Raw genomic sequence first — 18,334 nt, 5'->3', positions numbered from 1 at the left:
TATTCTATAATAAATTATTTATTGTTCAAAAAACATAGGTACAAGTACATCTGCATATTTAAAAGTACAATACATTGTTATAACAACATATAAATTTTTTAAGTATACAGAAACACCGACTCTACCTAAGCTAGGTATATACTTGTGTTTTAGGCGACAGCACTCTCCTTAAAATTCATGGCTCATTTTATATACAAAATATATTTGAATTACAGCATAGTAAAATAGATCGATGAGTAAAACCTACATATTGACAACCACATTTTTGACTGAGTCTATATAGTACTTATTTGGTATCCGCTTTTAAAATTTGTTTCTTAACACAAATGGTTAAGGTTCATTTTTTCAAATCAAGCAACCGTTTGTCTTGACACTTCCTACTTATATATTTTATCAAAAAATATATTTAACTATTTCTTCCACTACAAACAGTCGATCACATATCCGTTGGTTTATTTCATATCAAAATTAAATTTTATTCCTGTCAATAGACAATAATATTTGCATGTCACATTTATGTAATAGTTATTGCTCTTGACAAATCACTGACACAGTATTCGGCTTTTGGCGATTATATATATATGGATAATATTTGAATCATTTTGTACTAATCTTAAGACAATTTTTGTTATTAATTATTTTATTTTTAAGTTTAACACTATGGTGAATAAACTAAGAGAATAAATATTTCCATAAAGTTATGTCAACAAAAAATATTCAATACTAGCTAATGACAGGCATATTGTGTTGCAATAAGATTCGCGCGCCATCTATTGTAAATTGATGATACATTACTATTTTATATAGTTTTTAAGTGTTTTATTTAGTGTGTAATAGTGCATAGAATCCTGAATCTATAACATTATAGTACAATTTGAGGTTCACTTATTATCGCTCAAAGATATTGACTATTCAAAAACAAATGAAACTATGCTAATAGAATAGAATAGAATAGAATATGTTTTTATTCAAGTAGACTTTTTACAAGCGCTTTCGAATCGTCGGGTAGTTTTAATTTACCACTGGTTCTCGGAAATGAAGTGTACAGTCCAGTAAGTAAAATGAGGACTCACTCACCAGACATGTCAAAAGTATGATTCACCTTTATAGTATAGACTATACTTTTGACATTACAATTGACACATAAAGTTATAATGGCGAGTGAGAACTTAAAATGTATGTATACATTATACACTTCATTTCAGCCAAGCATCATTCATCGTTATCATTGCAGCTAGCTGGAGTAATAGTTCTGCTGTTGTTATTGATTTCTTCAATTTAAACACTTTTGCTAATACTTCATTTCACTTCACTTCACTCGGCATTTGAGCGCAAGCCGGAGTAATATTTCTGCGATGTAATTTCTTCAACTTTTTAACACTTTTGCTGCTAATACAGTTCATTCCACTTTGTACTACAGCAAGCCTTTTGAAGTTTAAACTTGAGCTAGAGTAATAGTTCTGGTAGGTGACATTGATTTCTTCGACTTTTAAACAGTTGCTGCTAATACGGTTCATTCAACTCTGTTTTGGCCTACAGCAAGACATCACTTGGTAGTTTAAACTTGAGTTGGAATAATATTTCTTAGTTACGACTTTTTCGATTAATAAACTTTTGCTGCTAAAACACTTCATTCCATTCCACTTTGGACTACAGCATGTCATCACTTGGCGTTCGAACTCGAGCAGAGTAAAAGTTCTGCAGGTGATATTAGTTTCTTTGACTTTTAAAAACTTTTGCTAGCCGCAAAAGTACACTTCATTCCTCTCCATTCCACTTTGTACGACAGCAAGCCTCTCTTGGAGTTCGAACTTGAGCTAGAATAATAGTTCTGCTAGATGACATTGACTTCTTTGACATTTAAACATTTTTTGCCTCCTATGCACTTCATTCTACGCCACTCCACTTTTTACTACAGCAAGTCGTCACTCAGAGCTCGAACTTGAGCTTGAAGGCGTATAGCTGTAGTAGTCGCTCTGCTAGGCAGTTATGATTTGCTCGACGTTTAGATGGGTGATGAAGCGTAGACGCATTTGTAAGGCGGGACGGAGTTTGCGTATCACACCTTCTACTTCATTCTTCATTGTGTCTCCGACGAACATATATTTTATGTGATACCTGATGGTGGGTTAAGAATTTCATTGCTTTATTTAGTAGATGAAAGTCGATTGTATTGAGTCAACTTGGAATGTCGGGATTGTTCGTGCATATTCGTACGAGTCAAATTCGTACGAAAAGCAAAGCAAAGCATGGCATGTTATTACTACCAGAGGTTCTATGAAGCTATCTACATAGAGTAATCGTGCGGTAACCCGTAACGAGCGTCCCGAGATCTCCATAGTAATGCCGGGACATTCACCACGAGATCAAAGGCGACGGACTAACGTGTCTCCTTATACAGTATTCAAAGTGTGATCGGCCTTAGTCGTGTACTAAGCGGAAGGTTTTGGGAACCTACCACATTATTATTTTGAGAAAACGCAGAAATGAGGGATTCTCAGGCTTAAAACATAAAAAATATTTGAAAAAGGATACAGCAAATCGCAGACGGGGTCAATATATTGCAAATGGGGCTGTGTTTTATCAATGTGGGCCAGCAAGTCGTACAATGTTTTAGTGATGTCCATCACAGCCCGTGAAATGTCAGAGTTGAACCGCTGCAGGTATGGGCCTACGAGGTGGCACAAGAAGATCAGCTGGACTTCTGTGCGTATTTCTGGGGACAGCTTCTCTTTGACGAACCTGGAATTTAAAGGGGAATTTATATACTACCAAAATTATCAGCATTTAAAAATTTATTACCAGGGTAGTCTCAACGTCGACCATGAAATTTCTTTCAGGTTAAAGAATTATTTATTTCTCTCAAAGAATTACAAAATTCACTTACAGAGAAAACATATTTACAATAGGGTAGTAACTTACTTTATCTACAACTCACATAATATATTTTAGTTTAACAATTTGTTATTTTAATTTAGAAGTTAATATAATTATAAATTTCTTTACTATTACTACATTCAACTCAAGATCTTTGTAGAAACAAAAATTGTACTAGACATTTTTGGTCTCTTACAGGCCGGACGTCTATCGGCCGAGATGAATGACAGGTCAACGTAGGAAAAATATGCTAGGTAAAAGTGTAAAAAATTACAAACTCACGTTGGAATCTGCATGATTTGTCCAGCGCCCGCGTGGTACCAAACTGCATGCGCCAGTGCCAACGTCAAGCTGTATTTATTTTCCAGCATAGCGTCATTCGTGATGCTCAAGTTGAACAGCTGGAACGGCGCATATGGGTACGACCATTCGATCATTTCGGTGCTCGATATTAGCTCGAAAATCCGATCGTGAATGACGGTCCAGTATGGATCGGGTAATGCTGCCATGATTATCCCAATCGTGTTGATCCAAAATTGGATTTTCGTCGCTGGGATGACGACGAAGCCTTTGGCTACGACGTCGAGAAGGCTGTTTGCGACGATATTCGGCAAAACTGGTAGGGACATCAGTTCTACACATGTCACGTATAGGCAATGAGCAGACGGGTTCGGATATTCGTTGAACCTCCAATCTGTGGTCAGGAATGGCGAGCTGCCATTCATTGCTATATATTTGGTTAGGGAAATTGGTAAAATTGATAAGTAGGTAATTGGTAGGAGGTGGAATTAACTCTAAGAATTAAAGGGTTGAATTAGTGGGTCCCCGGTGGAGGGTCCAACTCGGCGGACGTCGCTGACTGGGTCGCGGCTCGGCCGGCGAGTTCCACATACCCTCCCGGGATGCGTAAACGATTCCCAGCGATGATAAAAAAAGGGTACAAGAAATATCACTTCAATTTTGTGATGTAACGACAAATTCACATTTTTCTGATATTTTCCATTACTTATTCTATAAGATATTGCTACCTGCCAAATATCGTGATTTTAGGTCAACGGGAAGTGACCTATAGATTTTGATTCCCTTGACCGTCTTGACAGACATGACAGACAGACGGACAACGAAGTGATCCTATAAGGCTTCCTTTTTTCTCTGGAAAAATATGCTTTGGAGATTTCTCAGGAATGTACTGATGAACTTTTCGATCTTGTTCCCCCTTGACTTGGCTAAGGTTTGGAATACTCTTCCGCGATCTGTGTTTCCTACCAATTAAAATCCGTGTATCTTTAAAATGAGAGTGGATGGTCATCTTCTAGGCAAACGCGTCCCATCTTATCCCACATCATCACTTTTCATCAGGTGTGATTGTGGTCAAGTGTTTGCCTATAAAAAAACCCGGCCAAGTGCGAGTCAGACTCGCGCAATGAGGGTTCCGTACTACAGTCGTATTTTATCGACGTTTTGCACGATAAATCAAAAACTATTATACCTAAAAATAAATAAAAATCTGTTTTAGAATGTACAAGTAAAGCCCTTTCATGTTTTGTATCATATGAAAGGGCTATATCACTTGATATAGTTATCTTACTTCGAAAATTGAAAATACTAATTATTAGTTTATGACCACAATTTAATTTTTTTGTGTGATGTGACCACAAATTCACGGTTTTCAGATTTTTCCCCTAAAGCCAGCTATAAGACTCACCTACCTGCCAAATTTCTTGATTCTAGGTCAACGGAAAGTACCCTGTCGGTTTCTTGACAGACACACAGACAGACAGACAGACAACAAAGTGATCCCTATAAGGGTTCCGTTTTTCCTTTTGAGGTACGGAACCCTAAAAACGGAAAATGTTTTTCAAAAGGATACTGTCAACCATACGGTTAACCAAACTCAAGTAGTAATTGAGGTCCGGCGTCCACGTGGTGGCCTCTACTTCGCTACTCGACAAGTAGCCTTGGAACGCTTCGGTCGTGGCCCAACCGTTGGGGCGGACGTCCTTCAAGGAACCAAGCACTGCGTTCACAAGCTTGCGTTTCAACAGCGGTTTATCTCGGAGTTTAGACTCGTAGTAGTGGAGAGTGTTGTATAGGAATGTTACTGGACGATCTGGAATTACACAGTTTAGCCCAATTATTTCATAGGGTTTGTCTAAGGCCGCGATTACACGTGTAGTTTTTACACACGTAAGTAGCTTACGTAATTAATTGACACCAAATTTACCTAGGTAAATGTACTTACAAGAGTGTTTACATTAGTAAATTTGTTGTAAGTTAATCACACAAGCAACTCACGTGAGTAAAACTTACAGATGTATCTGCGGCCTAACGAAAGCTAATAGTAAAATTTAGAAACCTGCGACACTGGAAAAACGACACTTCATATCAAATAAAATCAATCATTCAGATTTGGTATTATATTATTGTAATACACTTTCTGATTATTACTTGCTAAATTTGCAAATTAGTTAGTTTTAAGTTTATTAATTAATTAGGGCAGTAGCGAACTACCCTTTTTCTTGTTCTTTTCGCTGGAACTTCAAGAGTGGACCGGCAAACATACACTCACAACTCAATCGTGGTATACGTACCAGTTATCCTAATATCCTAATCCTAATAATCCTAATCCTAATAATATTATAAATGTGAAAGTGTATGTTTGGATGTTTGTTACTCAATCACGCAAAAACGGCTAAACGGATTTGGATGAAATTTGGAATGGAGATAGATTATACCCTAAATTAACACATAAGCTACTTTTTATCCCGGAAAATCAAAGAGTTCCCGCGGGATTATGAGAAATGTAAATCCACGCGGAGGAAGTCGCGGGCATCAGCTAGTTCTTTTTTTTTAAATAGATATAGCGAGCACACGAGCAGGCGGGTCACCTGATGTTAAGTGATTACCGCCGCCCATGAACATTTGCAGCACCAGAGGAACCGCCGATGCGTTGCCGTACTTTTAGGAATTTGTTGGTCCGCCCCTTGAATAACCCCATGTTATAATCTAGTGGGAACACCGCCGATGGGAGTTGGTTCCACAGTTTGCACGTGCATTCAAAATAAACTTACCATGAAATTTGTACAAGTAGCCCAAATGTTCCAAGAGTTGTTCCAAGTTCTTGCTCACTTGCGGTATCTCGAGGTACCTGTGCACGACGATGTCCATCACCGGGATGAAGCGCAGGCACACGTTGCTCAGGTACACGGGTATCGGGCCGCCGTACGCGCCGCTCGTCTCCTCTGGCGCGAATTTCTCTGGATACTTCCTGTGGAACGCTGAGTGTCTTTCGTACCTGAAGCATAGAAAGAAGGAGTTTATTCATCATTTTATTCATTTGTTTGTAATCAACAGCGTTACAGATAATATAATTTTATATATCATTTAACATGGCTAATATTCTTATAAAAAAAAATAAAAAAATGTCAGACTTAAAATAAGGCCAAACAGGAACAGATTACTTAAAAATAGTTATTAACTAGATGATGCCCGCGACTTGGTCCGCGTGGATTTAGGTTTTCGAAAATCTCGTGGGAACTCTTTGATTTTCCGATTTTATAATAGTATGGATGGATTATAACAGTACGTTTGAAGAGAACAAATATTTTAAGCAAGCTTTACAATTTAATAATATGAAATCAATGTCAATAATTAACTAGTAAAAATACCTAGTAGGTGATTCACAACATATGCATCATCATCATCTCAAACCATTGCCGGCCTCCTACTGAGCACGGGGGTCCTTTTAGAATGAGACACGTTTTGGCCCTAGCACTGTTCACAACAGTTAGAGACCTTCTAAGTTCTAACAAAACGTCGAGGCTTCGACGTCAGTGGCAGGCGTCAAATGTTACCTACTGTAGCATACAGGCAAATAATACATACAAACTTACATACATACCAACACATATAATACATTCAAGACGCTATTGTCGTCTCGAGTCTCACGGTAATCGTATCAGTACGATTACCTTCAGTCGCGTCAGCGGGCAGTCGGGCTCGGACCGCCGCACAGTAAAGACGTGGAGTGAGATGGTCGAGCCGATATTTATACACTATAATTAGATACTCATACCTGAGTTACCGCACCTACATTTGACGTAGGCTATGAAATAACTAGGTTTCTTTGATTTTAATATTGTGATATTTAATTGCTTAAAACGCACACAGCTTCAAATAGTTATAGATCAATAAATCAATAGATAACCCCAAATGAAAGTAGATGTCTTTCGCTTTTTATTACTTGAGAATATTTTTTACGCTTGTAAGGTTCTAAATACTATCTGTCCCGGCTTTACTCACGTGTGTAGTCGACGTTAGCCCGACTAGTTTCGAACCCATACGGGGTCCTTTTTCAAGGGAGTCCGTTCGCGCACGCGCCGCGGTTTTGACTGCGGGCGGGTATTAAGAATGGAAATCACTCACGGTAGTTTAAACGCTTGTAAGGTTACATAGGGTAACCTTACATAGGGTTGCCAGATCCACGTCAGAGTGAACTAGAGTGAGGGAACTGTCGGTTTGATCATAAAGGGCGATTGCCTAAAACCTGCATCAATATTATTACAATCTCAATTGTTGTGATTGGCTGAATTTGTGCGATTCTTGTTGCAACAATGCATTGTAGCCAATAGTGAGCGAGTCACGTGAGTGACACTGTCACGATCGCAATCACCTCTGATTGGTTGACGCTCGCTCACTATTGGCTACAATGCATTGTTGCAGCAAGAATTGCACAAATTCAGCCAATCACAACAATTGAGATTGTAATAATGATTGATGCAGGTTTTAGGCAATCGCCCTACTGAATCGACGATATGTCAAATATCGTCGATCCCCTGTGGGGGACGTGGAATCAAAGAAAATCGTTGTTTCATATCATGTTGTATAGTGTCAAATGCAAGTAACATTTGACTCCTGCCAGTCGCCTTGACGTCGAAGCTTCGATATTTTGTTACGAGTTCGCTAACTGTCGTGAACCGTGTCCACGTTTCAAGCTTCGTTTAAAAAAAAAATACCAATTGTTCTGCTTCCAATGCTCCGGCGAATTTTCCTTGACGAAGTCTTGCGCCCGATTCCTCAACTCGGAGCCCTTCAGCAGCAGCAACTGAATGATGTACAGGCACACTTGGCTCTCGTTCCCATCGGGGTTAGGGCGCAGCACCTAAGGCGAAAGTTTTTTGAGCTGAACACTGATATCATCATGATCAACCCATCGCCGGCTCACTACAGAGCACGGGTCTCCTCTCAGAGTGAAAAGGGTTTTGGCCACAGTCTACCACGCTGGCCATGTGCAGATTGGTAGACTTCACACACCTTTGAGAACATTATGGAGAACTCTCAGGCATGCAGGTTTTCTCACGATTTTCCTTCACCGTTAAAGCAAGTGATAATTTAATTAATTGCAACGCACATAACTCCGAAAAGTTAGAAGTGCGTGCCCGGGATCGAACCCCCGACCTCCGATTAGAAGGCGGACGTCCTAACCACTAGGCTATCACAGCTTATAACACTGATATAGGCATTCATAATGAGATAACATACTCACGAGACACAAAACGAGTCTGTCAATGGTGACGATGTTGTATTTCCATATGATGTCGTTGATCGCGTCCACGCACTTGTTGATGTGCGGCCCGCCCGCTGGGTTCGTCACCTCGAACACGAGGTAGTCGCAGAACTTGCGAAGGTGGGCCGACAGAGCCCGAGCACCGATTCGCTCCAGGATTCTGTATACAAATTAGTTGACAGCTTAGAAAAAGAATAAAAGAAAGAAAAACGTTTTTGTTTTTTTATAGAGATAGCGAACAAACGAGCAGGCGGGTCACCTGATATTTAGTGATTACCGCCGCCTATGAACATTTGCAGCACAAGAGGAACCGCCGATGCGTTACCGTTCCTTTTAGGAATTTGTTAGTCCGCCCCTTGAATAACCCCATGTTGTAATCTAGTGGGAACACCGCCGTCCACAGTTTGCATGTGCGTGGAAAGAAGGATCTGGCACAGCGGACGGTCGAAGTGCACCAGACACCCAGGTGGCGAGGGTGAAATTCCTTACGGTGGCGGTGCGGTGCGGTTGTAGAAAAATGAGGGTGGAATGAGGTCAAACAGCTCTTCAGAGCACTCTCCATTATAAAGGCTATAGAACACGCATAGAGAGCTAACGTCTCTGCGGTTCTCCAGGCTTTCCAACGAGCCGGTTAGTTTGGGATTTCTTAAATTGTGCCACACATCTTATGGCTAAGAGTTGGTTATCCCCGCGCCTCCTCCACTTCAGCATTAAGATTACAAGCCTCAAGCAGAAGCGCCGGAATAAACTTTCATGTGTGGCACAACCGAAATAAAAAATTCCAGCTTAGCATTATGTTGTACTAGCCGATGCCCGCGACTTCGTCCGCGTGAAATTAGCGTTTTAAAAATCCCGTGGGAACTCTTTGATTTTCCGAGATGAAAAGTATCCTATGACACTCTCCAGGTCTTTATCTATACCCATACAAAAAATCACGTCAATCCGTTGCACCGTTGCGATGTGATTGAAGAACAAACCAACAAACAAACACACTTTCGCATTTATAATAAGGCTGGGTGGGATGGGATGGCTTGATACACAAGAGCATAGAGCGCTGATTTTCAGCCGGTACCCTGAACCGGGTTCTGCCACGGAACTGTACCATCAACTAAAGCATACTTCTATTATTCTAACTTACTTACTATTCTCTCTTACAGGCATAACGCAAAACTGTGTAAGTTTTTACAAGTTAATCCTTGACTGCGATCTCACCTGGTAGTAAGTGATGATGCAGTCTAAGATGGAAGCGGGCTAATTTGAAAGGGGAGTGACAGTTTTATTAAACCCATATTCTTATCGATTTCTACAAAGCATCGTACCGGAACGCTAAATCGCTTGGCGACACGGTTTTGTCGGTATGGTGGTAACTAGCCACTGCTGTAGCCTCCTTCCAGACAAGAACAGAAATTTTGAAATTATAAAATGACAAATTTCCCCTGCCGAGAATCGATCCCGAGACCTCCCAGATGTAAAACCAGCAGGCCTAATATGCGCCTCACGAGAAATTTTGTCTACGCATTTTCTCGTGTTATTCATAGAGATACACAAGTAAACGCATGACAAAATTTTCTCGTGGACGCATGTTAGACGTGCAGGGAAGTCGTGTACTCTGTCAAGAGCTTAACGACAAAGGAGATGTTTCACTCACTTGAAAGCGATAGGGTTGATCCTATTGGTCTCGAAGATCATTTTCCACAGCAGACAGAGAAACAACGGCGTGCCGGGCACCGAGAAGTGCGATATGATGTCGTTGTCATTGGCCATTGAGGTCCATTTCCTGTACTCCTCCTCTACGGATTTCTTGAGTAACTGTTTGTTCTCTTTTGGAGCTGGGTTCTGTATAAATTGGGGTTTTTCCTACTTTTGAATTTCATTATTGTTTATTATCACTTTATATTTATTATTATAAACTAGGATAAAAATAATGACGTACCTACGCTGAAAAAAATATTAATATCAAACAAAGATTTACAAAGTTACAGGCATTTTTATTTTGGAGTGGGAGGGTCCACGATTCCTTCCGAGGGGATTCCTTTCTCGTAAAACGAAAATTTGTATGAAACCACACGAAGCTACTATGGCATTAGTAAGGTGTGACGTCAAAATTCTATACCACTATCTCTGTCTAATCAGAAATATTTAAATGCTTATAACTTTGTTATTATTTAATCGATTTAATTAGTTTTTTCAGTTTATGACACTATTTTTATCCTAATTTATAATAAAGTAATAAAAAATTGGAGTCAAATACCCAATTGTATAATTCGTTAATTATATACAGTAGCTGGCAAGAAATATTGTGCATCGACCTTTAGAATGAGGTTTCGGTTTCGTAGGGTGTTGTGTACCTATGTAAGGTTTGTCGGTCTCAACGACAGAGACAACGCTCTACGAAACCGCTATCTCTTACTAAAGGTCGATGCACAATATTTTCTGCCGGGCACTGTACAATTATTTAAAAAACTGGATTAGTGATATTTATGTTAGTATAATCATCATCATCTATTTGGTTTAAGGGTGGTAAAATAGGGGATAAAAGTTTGTAAAAGAAGGTTTTTATTATTGTTATTGTTAACTTGAAGTTTGGAAGGTAGTTTCTCTCTAGAGGGTAGGTGTCAAAGTTTTTTTAAGAAAATCCACCGCTTATGGGGTAAAATGGGGGTTGAAAGGTTATATAAAAGTTCTATGTTTCTGAAATTATAGGTATGAAAATCGGCATTAAGGTGGTTCATATAATTATTTCTTACTAATTTATTCAATAATATATTCATTCCTTACTAATTTATTTTTCGATTTATGGGCACCTAGAGCATAATTTCATACTGAAATTACATCTGTGGCATTTATTTACATTAAATTATATTTATCTGAAGAAAACAAGAGATTAACAGCTAAATGAGATCGAAATTTTTACTAATTTATGTCAATGTAGGAGTGGACGGCGACAGTGTTGAATAGTGGCGATGAGTTGATATGATGGTGAATACTATTAGTGTTACCTGAGCGAAAAACTCCACAAGCACGGGCGGGAAGCACTGCAGAGTATGCTGTGACCACAAATGTGGCGTATTGGTCATGATTGTTGTGAGCAGCTCCTTTACCGCGGCACCGTCGTTACCTGCGCGATCACCGACATTAATATTAAATTTTTTTAACAATACAGGGTGTAACTAGAACGCTAGCATAAACTAAGACAGGTGATAGCTCTGATGTTTACTGATATTACGATGAAAAACCCCGAAAAATAAAATAAAACAATATCCTATATTTTGTAAAAGTTCACGATATATTGCAAATAAAATATGTGACTGACGCTAGAGGTCAACAAACGTTGCGTAAGTAGGCCATTCAGAGTTCAGTTTTGAACGGTATACATTGCGGGTTTGATAAATACTAAATCATTAAACTACAAAATGAGGCAAATGGTTATTGGTATTGCATTGTGTTAGATAGTATATAATAATGATGAAGATGATGAATCATAATAATAAATTAAAAAATAACCTACCAGCTCCTGTCATACAAATCCCTCTAGCTAGAGTGAGCACGAGAACTCGGTTGAGCTCTTCACTCTCACTGGAAACGAGAGATTTGGGCTCGGAAAAGACTCGAGACATTTGCAACTGCACGCCAGAGCTGTCTAAACTGGTGATAAGACGCAATGCGGTACTTTCAAAACTGAAACAGAAAAACTTCATTTCACTTTTCGAATTCAGAATGTCAGAATATAATACGGAACCCACGATGCGCGAGTCTTTTTTTTTAAAGAATATTAGCCATGTTAAATGACTAATATTCCCTTTCCTCTCCAACTAAGCATAAAGCTATTGCTAGGAGTAGGTACGACAATAGTGCAACGGGCGGGGTTTGAACCGTCGACCTTTCGGTTTTCAGTCTACTCCTTTACCCGTTGAGCTATTGAGGCTATCAAAGGTCTGACTCGCACTTGGCCTGTTTTTATTTATTTTTCAACCCATCCGTCAATCAACGATAATAATTGTTTATTTTGAGGTTAGCATAAAATGTTTTCAAATGACCTACATTTACAGAGATAATATGCACAGAGAGCCTCGATAGCTCAATGGGTATGGATATGGACTGAAAACCGAAAGGTTGACGGTTCAAACCCTGCCCGTTGCACTGTTGTCGTACTTACTCCTAGCACAAGCTTGACGCTTAGTTGGAGAGGAAAGAGGAGTATTAGTCATTTAACATGGCTAATGTTCTTTTTTAAAAAAAATGTAGTCACAAAACTTACCATGATTGCAACTGTGTTTGGTTCGGTTGCGGGCAAGCGGCGAGCGAGTGTATGTTAGAAAGCAGCGTCACCCTGTAGTGGGGCTGTATGTGGTGGATCCGGTATGAGAACATGTCTAGAAGGTTGTGGAAGATGCCCCACGCGTGAGACTTGAACACATTCGGTAGCAGTTGATCTGAAAGTCGAACGAAGCGATTCGTTCTAGTCCTCAAACGTTTAAGGTGCTCGGGAAGGAATGTCACTCCTCATCATAGCACTGAATATGGATGATAACTCTACTTGATATCACTCTTCAATATTATCGCTACCCATATTATAAATGCGAAAGTGTGTTTGTCTATTTGTTTGTTGGTTTGTCCTTCAATCACGTCGCAACAGAGTAAAGGATCGACATGGTTTTTTGCATGGGTATAGTGAAAGATCTGGAACCTGGACCTCCAAGGCGCAGTGGTAAGCTTTCTGGTCTTGTTAGTGGGAAGTCCCGAGTTCGATTCCTGGCAGGGGTTTGGAATTTAATAATTTCAAAATTTCTAGTCTGGACTGGTGGGAGACTTCGGCCGTGGCTAGTTATCACCCTACCGGCAAAGCCGAGCCGCCAAGTGATTTAGCGTTCCGGTACGTTGTTGTGTAGAAACCAAAGGGGTATGGGTTTAATAAAAACAGCCATACGCCTTCCAGGTTAGCCCGCATCCATCTTAGATTGCATCATCGCTTACCACCAGGTGAGATTGCAGTCAAGGGCTAACTTGTATCTGAATAAAATAAAATACTCACTTATAAATCCTTTAATGCCCAAAGACTCAATCTCTGTGTACACAAGCAGTCGACTATACGTTTCTACTAGAGCTGGCGCCATCATATTACTGCCAGGTATATTTGTCTTGTTCTGTGCCAATTTCGCCACGTGGGACACAATTGAATGTATCAAAGACATCTTACAATGCAACGTCAAACTGTCTAATATACACATAGACAATGGCACTGTAGGTAAAGGTGTTGCTGGGTTTCCATTCGGCATAGCCTTTTGGCTGCCGAATAATGACTCTATGATTATGCCCATTGGTCGAGAGTAATACTCTTGATTGGTGGAATAAGCGTTGCACAGTAAAGCTATACGATAGTCTGATCCCATTATTGTTGGTGTGTTGTTGGATGTCATAAGGTGCTGGAGATATCTGGAAAGATATAAAGCATATAATTAGCTTTTGCCTGTGACTTTATCATTTAATAACTAATTTACATCCCGCAATTTACAGCCTACTTGCTGATGCTCACGGCTTCGTTCGTGTGGATTTACTTTATTAAAATCCGGTGGGAACTCTTTTGTTCTTTCCAGGATAAAAAGTAGCCTTCTTCACTCTGCTTTGCTGTCAAAGCCCTTAAGAGAGATATAGGCTGCTTTTATGTAGTGAGACTAATGGCTACTTTTATGTAGCGGGACTAATAATAATCGAATTCTGAAAATACATTCACTGAAAGAAAGCTAAATTATCGCTGAATGCTATCAATACTACCCCTACTATAAATGCGAAGGTGTGTGTGTTTGTTGGTTTGTCCTTCAAACACGTCGCAACCGAGGTAACGGATCAATGTTTTTTCTGTATAGTTATAGTTTAAGACCTGGAGAGTAACACCTAGATTACTTTTATTCCGAAAATCAAAAAGATCAAGTTGCGGGCATCAGCTAACAAAAAGCAATGTATAGTGAAATATTAATCCATACTAATATTATAAATGCGAAAGTGTGTCTGTCTGTCTGTCTGTCTGCTAGCCTTTCACGGCCCATCCGTTCAACCGACTTTGATGAAATTTGGTACAGAGATATCTTGCATCCCGGGGAAGGACATAGGCTACTTTTTATCCCGGAAAATCAAAGAGTTCCTTCGGGAATTTTGAAAACCTAAATCCACACGGACGAAGTCGCGGGCATTATCTAGTTAATTATAAAGTTTGGTGGATTATACTTACTCATATTGTACTTTGAGATTTTGTGGCAACGTCATGGTTTTAAGTTCAGATTCAGCTTTCTTCAGCAAATGCATCCAAATGCACACAACAGCCATTTGATGCGTGCAGTGCGCTCGGGCACAGTCAGGCACTGGTAGAGGCTCTTTTTCCGGATACAACAACTCGTAAAGTTTGATTATTGGCAAAAAGTTGGAAAGTGGGTTTCTTTGAATGCTCCCCGAAATAAACTGTAGAAGAACCCACATAAGATGGTCCCGACCTTTTTTCAAATCATGACCAATTAACTTGTTATGAAGTCCCATTACAATATTGGGGAATGACGCAAATCCTATGAGTATTAGATATATAACTTGGGATGATAAGTGTAACCAACACCAATGAGTTGACGACATTTCATCGTCTTCATTTTCTTGTTCGCTCTTCTCCATTGGCAAAATCATTAGTTCGACTAGTTGATCTTCTAAGGCAATGCACCTCTGCTTATGCTGTTTTTGAAGGCCTAACATCGAGCACATCATGTCCCTTGAATAAGGCTGCTGTAACACATGCCTTAGTAATGCAATCTGCGGCTTTAATAACTCTTCATCGTAGGGCAAGTTCCCTTTGAGTGAAAACTTTAATGTAGTTGGATCCAATCGCCACGGGTTAACCAGATGATCGGCATACCCTGAGAATTCCACTACTGGAAGCATTTGCGAGTGGCCTATGATAGATACCATTTGTGCACAAGGTTTGAAACTTTCTACAAATGCTGTTAACAGCTTTGCCAGTTTCTGTGAAACAGAAAACATTTTTTGAGTAAAAAGTGAAATCAATTAGACGGTAATTTAAATCAATTACAGTGAGAGACGATGAACGATAAGCAGCTGTCATTATTATTAACTTGAGAATATCCATATTTGTAAAAAAAAGATAATGGTACATGAAAATACATACCCAATGTGGCCAGTGATTATTATCTGGATAAGCTTTTTGAATCTCTGTGACAATGAAATATGCTGGAAGTAGAGAAGCATTGCGGTCAAAAATATATTCAATCACGTTGTACAGCGCTTTCATCTGAGGCAAGGTACTTGAGTTTAATCTTACAGGCAGTGTTTGTGCCTTTTCTCTGCAGCCCTAGATAAACAAATATGGATATGTTATTGCACTGACCTATAAATTTACAACTTACACTATACATTTATTCTAGTCTAGATATTTGAAACTTTTGTTTTTAGGTCAACTAAGGAAGGATTTTGAAAAAATCAAACAGTGTCTAAAATCTATTTTAACTGTACTTATAATAACTGTGACTGAACAATTTCTGTACATTAGTGTACAATTTGAAAAGACCCCCGTGACAGTTGACACAGAGCAAATATGGCGAATCCTTTCTCAGATTATAACTATACTTAATATATATTTGAAAATTTTAATTGGAGGAAACATCACTATCGATATTCGATATGGAGCTTAAAAACGTATTTTTCACATTTTTATACTTCACATTTAAACTACTGAACAGATTTGAACACAACTTTGCATACTTATAGCTAACTAGCTGCCCTGGCGAACTTTGTTCCGTTTAATAGTCGATTCAAATTTTTCTCTCCATAAGAAACATCTTCGTACTTCAAGCAATATTATAAAAAAAGAATTAGCGAAATCGGTTCAGCTGTTCTCGAGATTTACGATGAGCAACACATTTAGTGATTCATTTTTATATTATAGATATTTTGGGTAGTTTTTAAAGTTCCATATCTCAAATGGAAAAAAGGAACCCTTATAGGAATACTTCATTGTCTGTATGTCTGTCTGTCATCTGTTAAGAAACCAAGACATTTAGAGCTTATCGTACGGGGGAGCGGAGCAGACCAGCCCAAGCATCTTTAAAAATTCAACCCCTAAGGGGGTAAAATAGGGTTTGAAATATGTGTAGTCCACACGAACGAAGTTGTGGGAATAAGCTAGTATTTAAATGAACATACCTTCATTATTTCTCTAACACCTTTGTAGTCCACGCCGCCAATAATTCTTCTAATTAAATTAAAACTTTCAATCCAATAGTCACTATTTTTATATACAAGCTTCTCACTTGTAAGTATACAGTCGCATAGCATTCTGAGACAAATAATATTATGTTTAATTTACTGTATGTATTTTACACAAACAAAAATGTATAAATCAAATCAAATGGTTTATTCAGAATAGGTAACAAATTACACTTTTAGAAAGTTCGTTGTTGCATTTCTAAGATGAAAGCTACAAGGGTTCCAAACACGCCCAGGTCTGAGAAGTGCCCACAACAAACTCATATATATCATATCATAAATACCCTGGGTGGGCAGACATGTATTCTATAATTAATATTAATTTCTTTGTCTTAGATTAGCGATATTGAATTAACCGGGTTCGACTTAAAGGGAACCCCTTTAGTATATATTTCTTATTTATGGCAGCTTGGCAACTATAATAAATAAACTAAGATGGAACTGTTAGAATATATTATTGTATATAACATTATTGAAAACAAGACATGCAAACCATAAAGACTAAAATACTAAATAATTATTATAATGTCGCAAATTTTGAGAGCATTTTTCCGAGAAGGAGCGATCCTAGATTAAGGGGACATGATATGAAGGTACAATATCAATTGCCATCGTCAAATCCATTAAAACGCTTTCTGACCAACAGAGTTGTTCACATAAGGAATAAATTGCCTAAGGATGTGGTTATGTCAAGTTCTGTTGACCAGTTCAAGAATAGATTCGACAAACATTTGGAAAACTTGAAGCACTTCTGATATAGATGCATCAGCGAAAGCTGCTTAGTCTATTAAAAATAATCTATATATATATATATATATAAAAGGAAAAGGTGACTGACTGACTGACTGATCCATCAACGCACAGTTCAAACTACTGGACGGATCGGGCTGAAATTTGGCATGCAGATGGCATGGTTATGACGTAGGCATCTGCTAAGAAAGGATTTTCGAAAATTCAACCCTTGAGGGGATAATATAGGGGTTTCAAATTTGTGTAGTCCACGTGGACGAAGTCGCGAGCAAAAGCTAGTAATAATAATAATGCTAACCTTGCTTGTATGATGTTAGTATTTACTAGATTTTCTAAAAGGCTTAGTAGTTGTTTCAGTTTATATCTGTTGGTGAGTACAGCTGTCAGTGTTAGGTACTGCCGAATTACAGACTCCTGTACTTCTGCGCTGGTTGTAGTCAACACGGCGCACAGCTTCTTCTGGTACATCGATAACCTCTCATTCTCCTGCTCCGGTTTATGCACTAAGAAACAACTAAATGCTTCCTCTACTGTCTCCACACGCTGAAAATTAAGCCCCTGAATTGTTTAACATAATTTGAGCGAAATACAATCATTAATATCATGTTTGTTTATAGATGACACACTTACTAAAATTTCGTTTACTATGTTCGCTACTTGAGAATCAGCCATCGTGGAAGTCATTGACTACCTACGTCCAACAAAATAACATTATAAGTTTCACATATACATCTTCATCATATTATCCTGATGGACTAGCAAAATTTTGCAATTTAATATTCACAAATAAATTTAATATTCTGCACCGCAGGTCAATTCCAGAAAACGCATCAAAACAATCATCATTACAATCGCAATTGAAGTGATTGGCTGAATATATGG

The 18,334-nt window shown here is 38.7% G+C and overlaps 1 protein-coding gene across 1 annotated transcript; it reads right to left on the bottom strand.

Moving 5' to 3' along the window:
• MED23 (mediator complex subunit 23) lies at positions 1 to 18,246 on the bottom strand. Its single transcript, XM_034983572.2, has 17 exons — positions 18,083 to 18,246; positions 17,751 to 17,995; positions 16,640 to 16,772; positions 15,606 to 15,788; positions 14,670 to 15,442; positions 13,476 to 13,876; positions 12,702 to 12,876; positions 11,952 to 12,121; positions 11,443 to 11,561; positions 10,092 to 10,279; positions 8,423 to 8,603; positions 7,893 to 8,038; positions 5,949 to 6,172; positions 4,748 to 4,987; positions 3,160 to 3,604; positions 2,536 to 2,742; positions 1 to 2,118 (listed from the first exon to the last, which is right to left on the bottom strand). The coding sequence occupies exons 1-17, from the start codon at positions 18,134 to 18,136 to the stop codon at positions 1,980 to 1,982; spliced, it is 4,023 nt and encodes a 1,340-aa protein (XP_034839463.1). The 5' UTR covers positions 18,137 to 18,246; the 3' UTR covers positions 1 to 1,979.
• Between the last annotated feature and the right edge of the window lie 88 nt (positions 18,247 to 18,334).

The sequence above is a fragment of the Maniola hyperantus genome, chromosome Z (assembly GCF_902806685.2).
Source record: "Maniola hyperantus chromosome Z, iAphHyp1.2, whole genome shotgun sequence".
NCBI lineage: Eukaryota > Metazoa > Arthropoda > Insecta > Lepidoptera > Nymphalidae > Maniola > Maniola hyperantus.
Note: the sequence above shows the minus strand (reverse complement) of the source record. Positions and strands in the feature narration are given on the sequence as shown.